Consider the following 12,542-nt stretch of genomic DNA (forward strand, 5'->3'; position numbering starts at 1 on the left):
ATGCCTACAACTGTGCTTAGAACACAGTAGAAGCTCAATTGATAACTGCTGAAAGAATAACCCAGATCAGTAAAGATGCTGTCAAAGAAGCTTGGGGAAGCCCATCTCGGTACCATTTTTCTGGAGGCAAGAGAAAAGCGGAGGACTCAGAAGAAGTAGTAACTCAAGAAGTCCCATTCCCAAGCACATTACCTGAGTTTGTATTATGTTTCTTGATGATCCACAAGTTGTTGTAGTCCTTGTGCAAATAGGTGGTGACCTGGACGGGAGTTGGGCAGAGGAGGAGGAGGTGGGAGAATGGCATCACTATCACAGAGCTAGCCAGGCACCATCCCCAGCAAACCAGCCCATTACGTGAGCCTCTTCCAGAACCCCAGCCATCAACCCAAGGGGCTGCATCTCCCACCAGACTCAGGAGCAGCACTGCTGAGTGAGATTCTCTCCTCCCTTCTGGATTTAGAGGCCCTGTCCCTCCAGAACATTTGGATTCATTTCTGTGTATCTTTCTGTGTATTATCCTTAAGTCCTAGCCTTCTAGAGGGAGGAACCATGATACCTTGTGTAACAGTCTCCAGCACAGAGTAGATACAGTGCATTTTAAAAAGGAATTCATAGCCAAGTGCAGGGGTACATACCTGTAACCCCAGTGACTTAAGAGGCTGAGGCAGAAGGATAACAAGTTTGAGGCCAGCCTTAGCAATTTAGTGAGGACCTCAGCAACTTAGAAGACCCTGTCTCACCATAAAAAATAAAAAGGGCTGGGAATGTGGCTCAATGGTTAAAGCACTCCTGGGTTCAATCTCTGGCACCCAAAAAAAAAAAAAAAAAAAACTCTATAACTCTATGCCACAGATGCTATGGTGTTCTCCATGTTACTTACAAGGAAACAGACTGAATCATTGGTTCAACATAGTCACACAGTTTATGCATTAGGGAGATAGGATTCAAATCAGGTAACTAACTCCAAATTTCCCAAGATAGAGACTAAATACATACAATTATGCCAACTGTGTAAACAAGTCCAGAGGCACCCAGAAACAATGGAAATACAGGCATTTCTTTTACACTGAGAGTTTTTATAACCCCAGCTGGATGCAACATGACAACTTTATTTGCAAAGAAATTTGGAGCTAGCACTTATGGAAAAAAACATTTGCATGTATTAAGGCTGCTTTTGCTTTGTTCCTCAGAAAAAAATTAATGATAACGATAGTAAGAATTTATAAGAGGCTAAAACTTTTGATGGTTAATAAAGAAATTAAACCATACAGAGACCATCTGGCTTGGATTTGCTCATGGATGTCGAAGTTCTATAGGGCTCAAGAATGTAGTACATGGCTGTGTGCGGTAGGGAATGCTTTTTACTTCTTCCCTTTTACAAAAACCATTAGCATTAAAATTCCTACAAGAAAAAGTATGTCTTTATCCTAAGTATAGTTCTTGGCCCCTTTTCCCCATGAAACATTTGTTTTATAAAGAATTTTTGGTTTTGTATGCCATGAGGTTTCTTAGGAACCCAGGTATACAATTATAGCAGAATACTGTATATCAAAATACTTGGATAAATACAGAGCTGGGATTATGTATAGCTTTTGTTTCCTTTTTTATGCTTTTCCATATTTCTCAATTTTATTTTAGAAATTTTATGTTTTAAAACATTTGTAAATGAGGCCTAGTGACATTACTAAGATGTTAACTGAAGGGTAGGTGATTTAGTTCAATCTCTTCAGCTCAAGTGAGGCAACTGGCAGAGATAGGCTCAGCGATCCTGCCAAGACTAAGCCAGACCATCTAGCTCCTTGCCCAGTGCGCTCTCTCCACCGCTGCTACGGCTTAAATCTGGAACGTCCTCCAAAAGCTCATGTGCTGCAGCCGTGGCCCCCAGCGCAGCCATGTTCAGAGGAGGACTTCTGGGGAAGTGACTGGATCATGAGGACTCTGAGCTCATCAGTGGATTAATCCATGGGTAAGTGAAAGAACCCTGGGAAGAGGCAAAAACTGTAGGCAGTGGGGGCATGGTTGGAGGAAGTAGATCACTGGGAACGTGCCCTTGGGGACTATACTTTATCCCTGGTCCCTTTCCCAGCCCCCCACTACTTCCTGGCTTCCATGAGCTGAGAAGCTTCCCTCCACCACGCCTTCCATGATGTTCCGCCTCACTTCAGGCCCAGAGCAATGCAGCTAGCCATTGACTATGGACTGGAACCTCTGAAACCATGAACCAAAATAAACCTTTCCTCATCCAAGATGTCTGTGCTAGGGGTTTTGATGACTGTAACAAAAAGCTGGCTAATACAACTGCCATCGTGGCTTCACACCTACACTGTGGGCTCCAAGTGTACAACACCAGCCTAACAGGGTCTCTCAGAACTTGGCCCTTCTCTCCCTTTGCACAGTGCAGATGTTCCTGGCCACATCTGTAACTTCATTATCTTCTACATGACAGCTGCAGCAAGGTTCAACATGGGATGACTTAGTTATGGTTTTCTACCCTAGCTGGGGATTAGAAATATCTGGAGAACTTAAAAATGAAACAAAAATGCACAATGCATGGGTCCCCCTCAAACAAACTGGAATCTCTGTGGCAGAGTTTTTTAAAAGCTCTCCAGTTGATTCTAAAGTGTAGCCAAGGCTAAGGACCACTTGGTCAGAGAAAAGCAGAAAATCAGGAGTGAGAAACATAATCCTAATGCCCTGGATCAACTTTCTAGTAACTAAAAAGGAAAAGACAATAAAGCATTTTGAGTAGTAAACTTTTTTGCAAAGTGAAGAACTTGGTCATCTGCAAGAAGACAGCTTCATTTGCAAACTACAGGAATGGCAGCCTGCCCTCCAGCCTCCACGTCCCATCTCCCGTCTGCTCCTTAAGGCACGCATCTGAAGCTCCTGCTGGGGCCTCTCCTCTGAGATCACCCTTCCAGAGTCACAGGACTGTTTTGCCTCACCCTTTCTGACATGGGGCTGCAGCTGCACTGCTGGCTCTCCTCTTCTGCAGACGCTCCCTCTCCTCCACTCTGCCTCTTACCTCCCTGTTCTCTCCTTTCTTCTTGGCCTTTTCTGCTGGCTCTGCTCCAGGCAGCTTTAAACACCATCCTCAATGCTGGACCCTGGCCAGGCCGCTTCATGGGCCCCTCCCCTGAACTGCCTTTCTGGGCAATGCGCTGTTCCCTGTGTTGACACCCACATGCTGCGCCCTCCTGGGATGAGCCCCAAACCTAGGATACACAAACCAACCCCTCCTGTCCCCACAGGTAGCCTTCCCCCCAGTCCTTTTCCAACTCTGGTGACACAGCATCATCGCACATGCACTGGGGCAGCCAAACTATACACTGGGCGCAGCTCTTGGCCATCACACCTATGAAGTGCTTCCTGATCGATTCCCGTCTCTGTCCTGTGCTCTCTTTCAGAACCACCACTTCCTAACTGGTTCCTCACAATCTATTCCATTCCCACTACAGTTACCCTTCTAAACTAGGGAACTAACCATTTCTTACCATCATTTGACAAATTCCATGCTCCCCAGTGTCTGCAGAAGAGCCAAATCTACTCAACAGAGGCCTCTCCCTCGTCTGACCCCACCAACCTTTCCAACATGCTGCTAGCCCTCTCAGAACTGTTTGCCACAGCCACACTAACGCTCCCTGACACGAACATGTTGACACTCACTCACTCGTTCAGATGATTCTCATGGCTAACCTCACATGTACTTCTTATAAGTTAAGTCATTTAATCCTCACAGCAACCCTGCAACAGAGGGAGATATTGTTTTTCCCCTAATTTAAAGATGAAGAGACTGAACCACAAAGAGATTAGAAATTTGTCCAAAGTTATACTTTAGAAGAAGGACTCAATCAAACCCAGCCAATCTAGTCTGACTCCTGAGTCTATGCCCATAGCTACTGCACTTGAGCCTTCTAGGAGCAAAAACCAAGGACCAAGAAATGGGAAGAAGTAAGCCCTCGCAAGTCCCAACGAGAAGGGACATCACCCGGGCCTGCAGAGCTGAGAAAGCCCCACATGAGAAGGGCACTGTTCCAGCCAGATTTTTGTCACTGTATCCAAGAGACCTAACCAGAACAACTTAGAGGAGAAAAAGTTTATTCTGAGTCACAGCTTCAGAGGTTTAGTCCACGGTTAGCTGACTCCATAGCTCCGGTCCCAAGATGAGGCAGAACATCATGGTGTTAGGGTGTGACAGAGGAGAGCTGCTCAGGACAGACAGCCAGGAAGCACGGAGAGCACAAGGTCCCTAGAAACAACAAACCCCAAGGCATGCGTCCAGTGACTGACCTCCCCCAGCACACCTTACCTGCTACCTTGCCACCCACTTGGTTGGTTCATGGGTATTGATCTGCCCCTTAAGTACAGCTCATCATCTGATCATCTTAACCGGAATGTTCTCTTATTGTCTCACACGTGAGCTTTTGGGGGCACCTTATATCCAAACCATAACAGGCCCAGTACCAGGCAGAGAGGAGTCACAGTGGACAGGGAGGAGCACCTACGCTGCGTCCAAAGAGGCTGCAGCTAGCAAGAGGAAAGAAGGGGGCCGGAGCAGCAGGAACATTTCAATCGGAGGAAAGGGAACAGAGGACAAGAAGAAAGCGAACAGCGGTTCCGCCACAGCAGCCATTCAGTGTGCACACAGAAGGCCACCCACCTGCTGCTGGCGGGCACCAACGCCCTCGGGGTACAGGTGCCTGTGCGAGTGCAGATAGCCGATGGCCATCCGGAGGTTCTTCACAGTGACCACAGAGCCGTAGGCCAAGTCTGGGAGGAAGGGAGAGAGCAGATGATGAGCGGGCACTGCGTGACAGCCACAGGCTCCCAAGCCCTCGGACTCCTCAGCCCTCTGAGAGACTGCTGGGCCTGGGGCTGCCTTCTCGGTCCCACAGGACCAACTCAGAGACTTCCCCACTGGGTCTCACATGTGCCCTGCCCTCCCTGAGCACTTCAGAAGCTGGGTGTTGACGCTGTCATTTTTGAAGCACTACTTATACTAGCAAAGTTCAGAAATGGCTGTCCCACGGTCAAGGCCTGTACATGTATTCAATGGAATAAAGAAGGAAGAAGCACTTTATGTCTTTATCTGGAATGTTCTCCAATATATAACATTATGACAGACTATTAAAATACTTTGGTTCTATATACTTTTGTGCCTTTTGAATCTAGTAGCATATGAAATAACTCTTCAATGATGCTTTGGGTTTTTTTTGGGGGGGGCACTTAACCACTGAGGAACATCCCCGACTCTATTTTTTTTTTTGTATTTTATTTAGGGACAGGGTCTCCCTGAGCTGCTTAGCGCCTTGCCATTGCTGAGGCTGGCTTTGAACTCAATCCTCCTGTCTCAGCCCCCTGAGCAGCTGGGATTATAGGCGTGCACTACCACACCAGGCTGATGCTTTGGATTTTTGAACTTTGAATTAAAACACCTAAAGTAAACTGCTTCCCCAAGAGATGCCCTCCTGCAGGCTCTGGTTACTGAGCAGTCTCTTTTCCCTATTCCTGTCCCTCGTCTCAAGCCCCTGTACTCTGGCTGCCCCACCATTTACCACTGCACTGAAACAGGTCTCTCGCTCCACTAGTGATGGCTTACTCCTGTGCATTCAGTACACCACCAGCATGTATTGATTACACAGAAGATCCAAAGGCAGAGGAGGCTGGCTGCAGCCCTCGAGGAGCCCTGTCTAAATAGAAGACAGCTTCACACACCGACGAGCACTGGGCAAATGGGCAAGTCCTCCAACAAAGGTGTGACACATGTAGCACATAGGAGCCCAGAGCAGGCTAGGATGAATTCTCTTCTGGGGAGCAAAGAGAGGACCACCTGACAAAAGAGGGGACAGCTAAGCTAGGGGTTTTAAATGACAAGTGGGAATTTGCTGAACTCCATAGCCACATTTTTCCAAGTTCTCATGCAGGTCAACACCTGTGTCCCTGTACACTGCTGACCACCTTTGCTCCCTGTTCCCCTTCCTCCCCTCCAAGTCCCCTCATAGACTGGTCCTCTGCAGCCTCCTTCCCTCATTCTCTTCCTCTTGCATTTCCTGGTGACCTGACCTTGGCCCTGTTCTCTTTCAAGCTTCCTTATGGATCACAGTCACTGTCACAACATCAATTACCCTGTACTTGGTTGGTTCCTCCTTTGAATGCATCAGCCCAAGCCCACTGGCCTCACTGCACAGATTTATGCTGAAAGTCAGCCCTGATATCTACCCTTCTGTTATGGGTTGGATATGAGGCGTCCCCCTGAAAAGCTAACGTGAGACAAAGCAGGAATGTTCTGAGGTGGGAATGATTAGATTATGAGAGCTGTAACCTAATCATTGAATTAATCCATTTGATGGATTAATCCATTTGATGGATTAATAATTTGAATGGACTACTGGGTGGTAACTGTAGGCAGGTGGGGTGTGGCTGAAGGAAGTAGGTCACTGGGGGCATGCCCTTGAGGACTTTATTTTGTCCCTGGCACCTCACTCTCTCTCTGCTTCTCAGCTGCCATGAGCTGAGCATCTTCCCTCCACCATGCCCTTCTGCCACGGTGTTCTTCCTCAACTCAGGTCCAGAGCAAAGGAGTCTGCCAACCAGGCACTGAAACCTCTGAAACCCAAATTAAACTCTTCCAAGTTGTTTGTGTCGAGGGTTTTGACCATAGTGGCAAAAAGCTGACCACATACTTCCAAACCAACTTTTTCTCCTGCTTTCCTACTTCTCATTCCTTCCAGTCTTGGAGGGCCCGTGTGCTCTGGACCCTGGGCAAGGAACTGAAGAGACTACACTGAGTAAGGCGTAGTTCCTGCCCCCAAGAAGCAGTCACCTGAGCTCAAGTCCTCGGTGACATATTTCTTGCTTTCTTCCAAATCCAGTCTTCCTTGCACATTCCCATTTGCTTCCCCTGTGGCTGCCACCATCACAGTCAGCTCATGTCCCTGTTCCTAGAGGATGTCCCTGTCTCTGATCCTGTACTCCTCCCAGCCATCTACACTCTTCCAGCAGTGTCACCTCCAGCCGCCAGCCACCTGTTTAAAGACCTGCCCCACGTCTCTGACACCTCAGCTGAACATCTCAAACCCTTACGATCTGGGCCCAACCTACTTTTACCAACTTATATTCCACTACCTTTCAGCATGTAACCTGTGCCCCAAGTTTGCCCTGTCCTCAGCTTTGATCACGCCATCACTGAAGCCTGATGCAGCCCCTCCTCCCCTGATGCAGCATCTCCTGAAGTCTACCCTCCTCTCCAGGGCCCAACTCTAAGTCAACCCACTCTGTGTAGCTCCACCAGCCCAGCAGTAGTGACCCCTCATACCCTTCAAGCCCAGCGCTCTGGGTTCCCTTTTAGTACTCAGGACACACTGAGCACTCAGTCATACTGTGTGCAGCCCACTACCCGGACTGTCTCTGGAGGGTGAGTGCCTGCTAATGACCTATCTGTGAAGAAGCAAGTGGACAGGAGTCTCAGAACTCTGCAGTGGAAACAACAGCTGTCCCTAGGGGCCTTCTTCTGTCACCATATTCTCTCTGACTAGCCTTCCCATGGAGCTGGCTTTGACAGCCACAAAGAAGTTAGTCGTTAGGGTCAAACAGCTTTCTGTAAGGCAGCACATCCTGACGTGCTGTCTTGAGAATGCATACCAGCATACCAGCCTTGGCCCCGCTCTGCCATCTATGGGCTAAAATAACTCAAGCTTGATCAGACTTGTCTTTTCCAATTCAACTCCCAGGAAACGGCTCTGCCCCTTCACTTGTGCAGAGGCCCAGAACACTCACGTTCAGGGATGGAAGCGTTATAAAGGTTGTTCCCAGAAAGCCGGGCCTGGAAGGCAGAACTGAAGAAGCCATCACCGGGACCACTGCGGGAGAGGAAGAGGAAACAGTCAAGTTGATGGAGTGAAAATGGTGATTTCCCAGGAGCCCTCAGTTAATTTAAAAGAAATAGAATTAGATTGGCAGTGTGGTATCATGGGACAGTTGTGGGTGATGGAGTCAGAGAAATTGGAGTCCAAATCCCAACTCAGTCACTTACTGGCTGGATGACTTCGCCAATATACCTAACCTTGTTTAGCCTGGAGTACATTTATAAATTGGAGATTTTAAAAAGACAGAAGAACTCACAAATGATTAAATGAGATCATGGATACAAAATGTTAAACACAGTTCCTGGTACTTAGTATTCACTCATTAAATGGGAACTACTGCTGCTGGTATTATAGTTATTATTACCCTCACTCCTACTGCACCCCCTTATTTGCTAAGGTCAGGGACTCTATTAAAGATATAAAGCAATTTGGTTATTAGGAAACTTTTCTCTTCTTGGCCTTTCCGAGCCCTTGGGACACCCAAAGGATAGGCTATAGGGGCAAAGAAACAAGAAAAAACCCCTTCCCCCCACCACCATCCTAACCACAGACCTGGGAAATCATAAGGCCCACCATGGGCTTAGGAACCAGAGGAAGACCAAAAGCAAGAGGCCAGAAAGGTTCTGGTCGTACCTTTTATTCAGCACCGTGATGTGAACGGCAAAAATGGCCACGTAGAGCACCAGGGGCAGCACTATAAGGCACAGGATACGAGCAGTCAGGTGTTTCCCCACAGTTACCTGCAACAGAGGCCAGCACGGGGTGAGGCCATGTGGGACCCCATTATTCTTTATACCATCCATGGCATTATGTAAGTTTTTATGTATAAGCCATAACCATTAAAAAAGCCCAAGAAGAAAGAAGAATAAGTTGAAACCTGAACCTTTTCTTTCTATAACCCACCCACCTCCACAGCCTGCTCTTTTCTGCACCTCAGGCCCTGCACCCAGGACCCTGGACTGTCTCAGTGCCTACCAGACAAGGTGCAGCTGCTGCACATCAGGCCTACGACCTGTCACATGGAACTCCCTGCACTTTCCCAACGTTGCCATGTGCCTCCCCATAAGGCCAGCTGTTCCCTGCCTGGACTCCAGCCTTGGCTTCCTTCCAGAGGCCTCCCTGGAGCACCTGCGACTGGGATGGTGGCCTCTCTCTGCACACACAGCACTTACTAGCTGGCCTACAGTGTGACTGCCTGTTCCTTTCCCTCTCAGGCTCTCCTTGGACTCCAGAGGACAGAATCGTGTTTTGGCCATCTGCACCTTCCCAGCATCTCACAGTCAGCGGACAGTCTCTATGTATTTTCTGGATGAATAACTAGTGTGCTAAGAGTTGGGTTCAGAGGTAATGAAGCACCTGCAGCACAGTAGCTGAGACTGGCCTCAGCTTACCTAAAAATGAGCCCCAGGCCTCCCTATTGCTACCTGTATAAACTTGGGAAAGCCATTACCTCTTCAGGTCTCAGTTTGTTCATTTGTAAAACCAGGGTAATAACTACCCAACTCATAGGACTGTCATGAGGGGTGAATGAGATAATAAAGGCAAAGCATTTCACCGAGTGCCTGGCACCAAATCAGCCCATTATAAATGATGATATTATAATAAACCCTAAATTCCTTACTGGTCTCCCTATGTGAAGACTCTGGATCAGGAAGGAAAAATTGTAAGTTCAGAAGGTCATTCCATCCATTTTAACATAGGTCTCAGGTAGTCAGAGTCTGCTACACACTTGACATGAGCCCAGCTGGACAGAATACTCTGGCTGGGCAGTTGAAGAACATTTAAAAGATGTTATAGAAACAAACGCCAAAAGAGAAGGTTAAGGTTATTAGTCTATCCTCTCCTTTTATGCCCCTCTAGCTCTTGCACCAGGCCCACTCCCTGATGCCCGTTGTCTACCGAGGGTAGTTAGGACTAGTTCAGCTGAGACCCAGGACACAGTTGCTCCCTAGCCTGTGGCTGGGGTAGACCACTGGGAGCGATGCTGGGGAGCAAAGACATTCCACAAGCACTTGGGTTCTCACCAACGAAAGACTGAGGTCTCCAAACAGGTGCCAAAGGTCTGAAATGGTGTTCAACCCCACCTGCAGGATGATGAAGAGGCCAACAAACTTGACCCCTAAAGCACCAGCAAGACTGATGCCAGTCAGGCTGAGCCAGGACCACCAGGGGGCAGAGAAAGGCCTGGAAACCAACAAGACACAAGAGTTTAGTTTGGCAGCTGGAACCAAGCTCGAAAACAAGAGCAGCAGTGGAACAAAGCTAGGGCTCAGAGAGGCTGTGCTGTGCCCTGTGCCTTGGGCAAGGAGGCCCAGTTCCAGGGAGGATGTGGTCTGTGAAATCCCTAAACTGCAGACAAACCAGGGTGAGAGTGAGCAGGATATTTTCCTGGGGCGATGGTCCAGGGTGTTCCTGGCTATGTGTGGGGCATAAGATAGACAGAGACTCTTTCTTCACTAGTAAGCAACTGAGTAGAAGTATGAGTAGAAGTAAAAGGAAAATCCAAAGAAGTCCACAGGGTTCAGTCAGCCCAGGACCTGTTACAGTCAGCATTTATGGAGTGCTTACTATGTGTCAGGCACCATTCAAGTACTACACACATATCAACTCTTCTATTCACCACAGCCCCGTGATGAAGAGCCAGTTATGATCCTTTTTTTTTTTTTTTTGCGGGACCAGGGATTGAACCCAGGGCCTTGTGCTATATCCCCAGCCCCATGATCCTTTTTTAATACATCAGGTACAGAGTGCTTAAGAAAGACAGCCAACAAGCAGTGGAACCCGGCACATGCTCTTAACCATTTGGTTGGCTAAAACCAATGCCTCTGTGCCTCTGCATCTTCAAACCTCCAGTTCCTGGCATAGAACCCACTGCAGAGTAGCCATTCAAGAAATGGTACATGGACCCAGAGGTGGCAGAAACAGAAGGTAACTGAAAGCCAGAGTGTACTGATAGGCACTTGCCCAGGCGTGATTAGCATTGTGTGGCTTAATGAGTCTGGCCACCGGTGAAACCACACTGACTTCTAGAAGAGCCCATGAGAGGCCAGCTCTTTTGGTTTAAATAGTTTGAATGACCTACTCTACTCTCTGAGACAGAAAGATGATCTAGAAAAGATTATTCTGCAAGTAGAGCAGAACAGCTTTAAAACTGAGAAGGGCCTGAAAGGATCCTCTTGTCTTGTCCAGAACATTCACCATTAGGTCAGAACTGGATGCAATCTCTGGGGCCAGGAGACAAACAATTCTAGGCAGCATCTACCCTGGTGTCTCACTCCTAGGACAGAGAATTGAAGCACACTTTGTCTGAGATCTCCTAATCAGCACTGGTGCTGAGGGGCATGCTAGGCAGAGTGAGGGAAGCTACTAGGACCCTTCTATAAGATCCATAAACCCCTACACAATTGTACCCCCACTGTAACCTAGTAATAATGTTCTTGAAAAAGACAATTGTATGTTCTCAATTTCACATAGAGAAAACATAAAAGCATTTATAAAAAACTTTTAAATCTATTTTTATTATTTAAATTTAAAAACAAATGAAAAGTATGCTTTCATAAACTCAGCTTTAAGACAAGTGTTCTGGGCACCCACTCTGGTTCTGGCTATTATCAAACTCCCGGGCTGCCAGTTTCTGACCCTCCCCTCCCAGAGATAGTGTTTCTGACCTGTCAGCGCAGGAGTTGTACTTGACCATGCTCAGCATGGCAGCCATGATGAAGAACATCAGGATGGGGTCAAGGAGGATGTACTGGGACAGAGTGAGGCATCCTGTGTCTGAAAAACATGAGCTCACTGGTCAAATGCAGTCGAGAGGGAACCCCCTGAAAACCAGAAGCCCCATCTCCCTTGCTTAATTGCTTATAAGCCTTTGGGCGGGCAAGACTGGTTGTGCCACTGAGTCACCATGGGATCATCAGAGAGGTAGGAGGCCATAGCTCTGGGATACACAAAACCCCATGATGAGGAGCAGCATCTGACACTGTTTCTGGGCCCTCTACCTCAAGAGGGCCCTGAGACAAGTCCTCCCCATTTCCACCACCAAAAAACAGGCCTGCCACCCCGCTCATGCAGGTGCAAGATGAATATACCCATGATAGAATCTTAGCATTTTACACAAAATTGCTGTTGGAGATTGATTCATCATGTAGGTGTCAGAGTGGGTTTTTGTTTGTTTGTTTTTTAACTTAACTCTCATTACATCATGCCTCTGCTTAGACCTTCCAATGTCTTCACATTCCACTCAGACTAACAGATTCTCAGGATGGCTACCAAAGACCGCATATCGCCCTCCCTGAGTAACCTGTTCATCTCCACACTCTCTGCCTCACTCACTCCACCCTCGCCATAACAACCTTCCTGTTGTTCCTTGATTCCACGAAGCCTAGCCCCCATGTGAACACGCTTCCCTCGAAATTCTGCATGACCCTATCCTTTGTTTCACTCAGGTGTGCTGCCTTCTCAGGGAGTTCTCCACTGCCCACCTGACCTAACAGTACTGATCCCCATTTCTCTGTCCTTAGTCTGCTTTATTTCTACATTGCATTGACTGCTTAAGATGTTCCACTAAGACTTACTAACATACTTGCTTATTTATCTGTCTCTCTGGAGAGTAAACGCCACAACAGCAATGTTTTCTCAGTCCTTGGAGGCCAAGGAAAGCGGCCTGGCATAGGG

At 47.7% G+C, this 12,542-nt stretch overlaps 1 protein-coding gene across 2 annotated transcripts in view; it reads right to left on the bottom strand.

Moving 5' to 3' along the window:
- Pomt2 (protein O-mannosyltransferase 2) overlaps positions 1-12,542 on the bottom strand; it is a 39,635-nt gene that overhangs the window by 14,852 nt on the left and 12,241 nt on the right. For both annotated transcript variants that reach the window (XM_047538439.1, XM_047538440.1), the window contains exons 5-10: positions 11,534-11,642; positions 9,890-10,049; positions 8,499-8,605; positions 7,777-7,859; positions 4,661-4,770; positions 193-259 (exon numbers count right to left, since the gene is read on the bottom strand). In XM_047538439.1, the coding sequence (XP_047394395.1) occupies positions 193-259; positions 4,661-4,770; positions 7,777-7,859; positions 8,499-8,605; positions 9,890-10,049; positions 11,534-11,642 (636 nt within the window). The remainder of the gene's footprint in view (positions 1-192; positions 260-4,660; positions 4,771-7,776; positions 7,860-8,498; positions 8,606-9,889; positions 10,050-11,533; positions 11,643-12,542) is intronic.

The sequence above is a fragment of the Sciurus carolinensis genome, chromosome 2 (assembly GCF_902686445.1).
Source record: "Sciurus carolinensis chromosome 2, mSciCar1.2, whole genome shotgun sequence".
In the NCBI taxonomy this organism is placed as follows: Eukaryota; Metazoa; Chordata; class Mammalia; order Rodentia; family Sciuridae; genus Sciurus; species Sciurus carolinensis.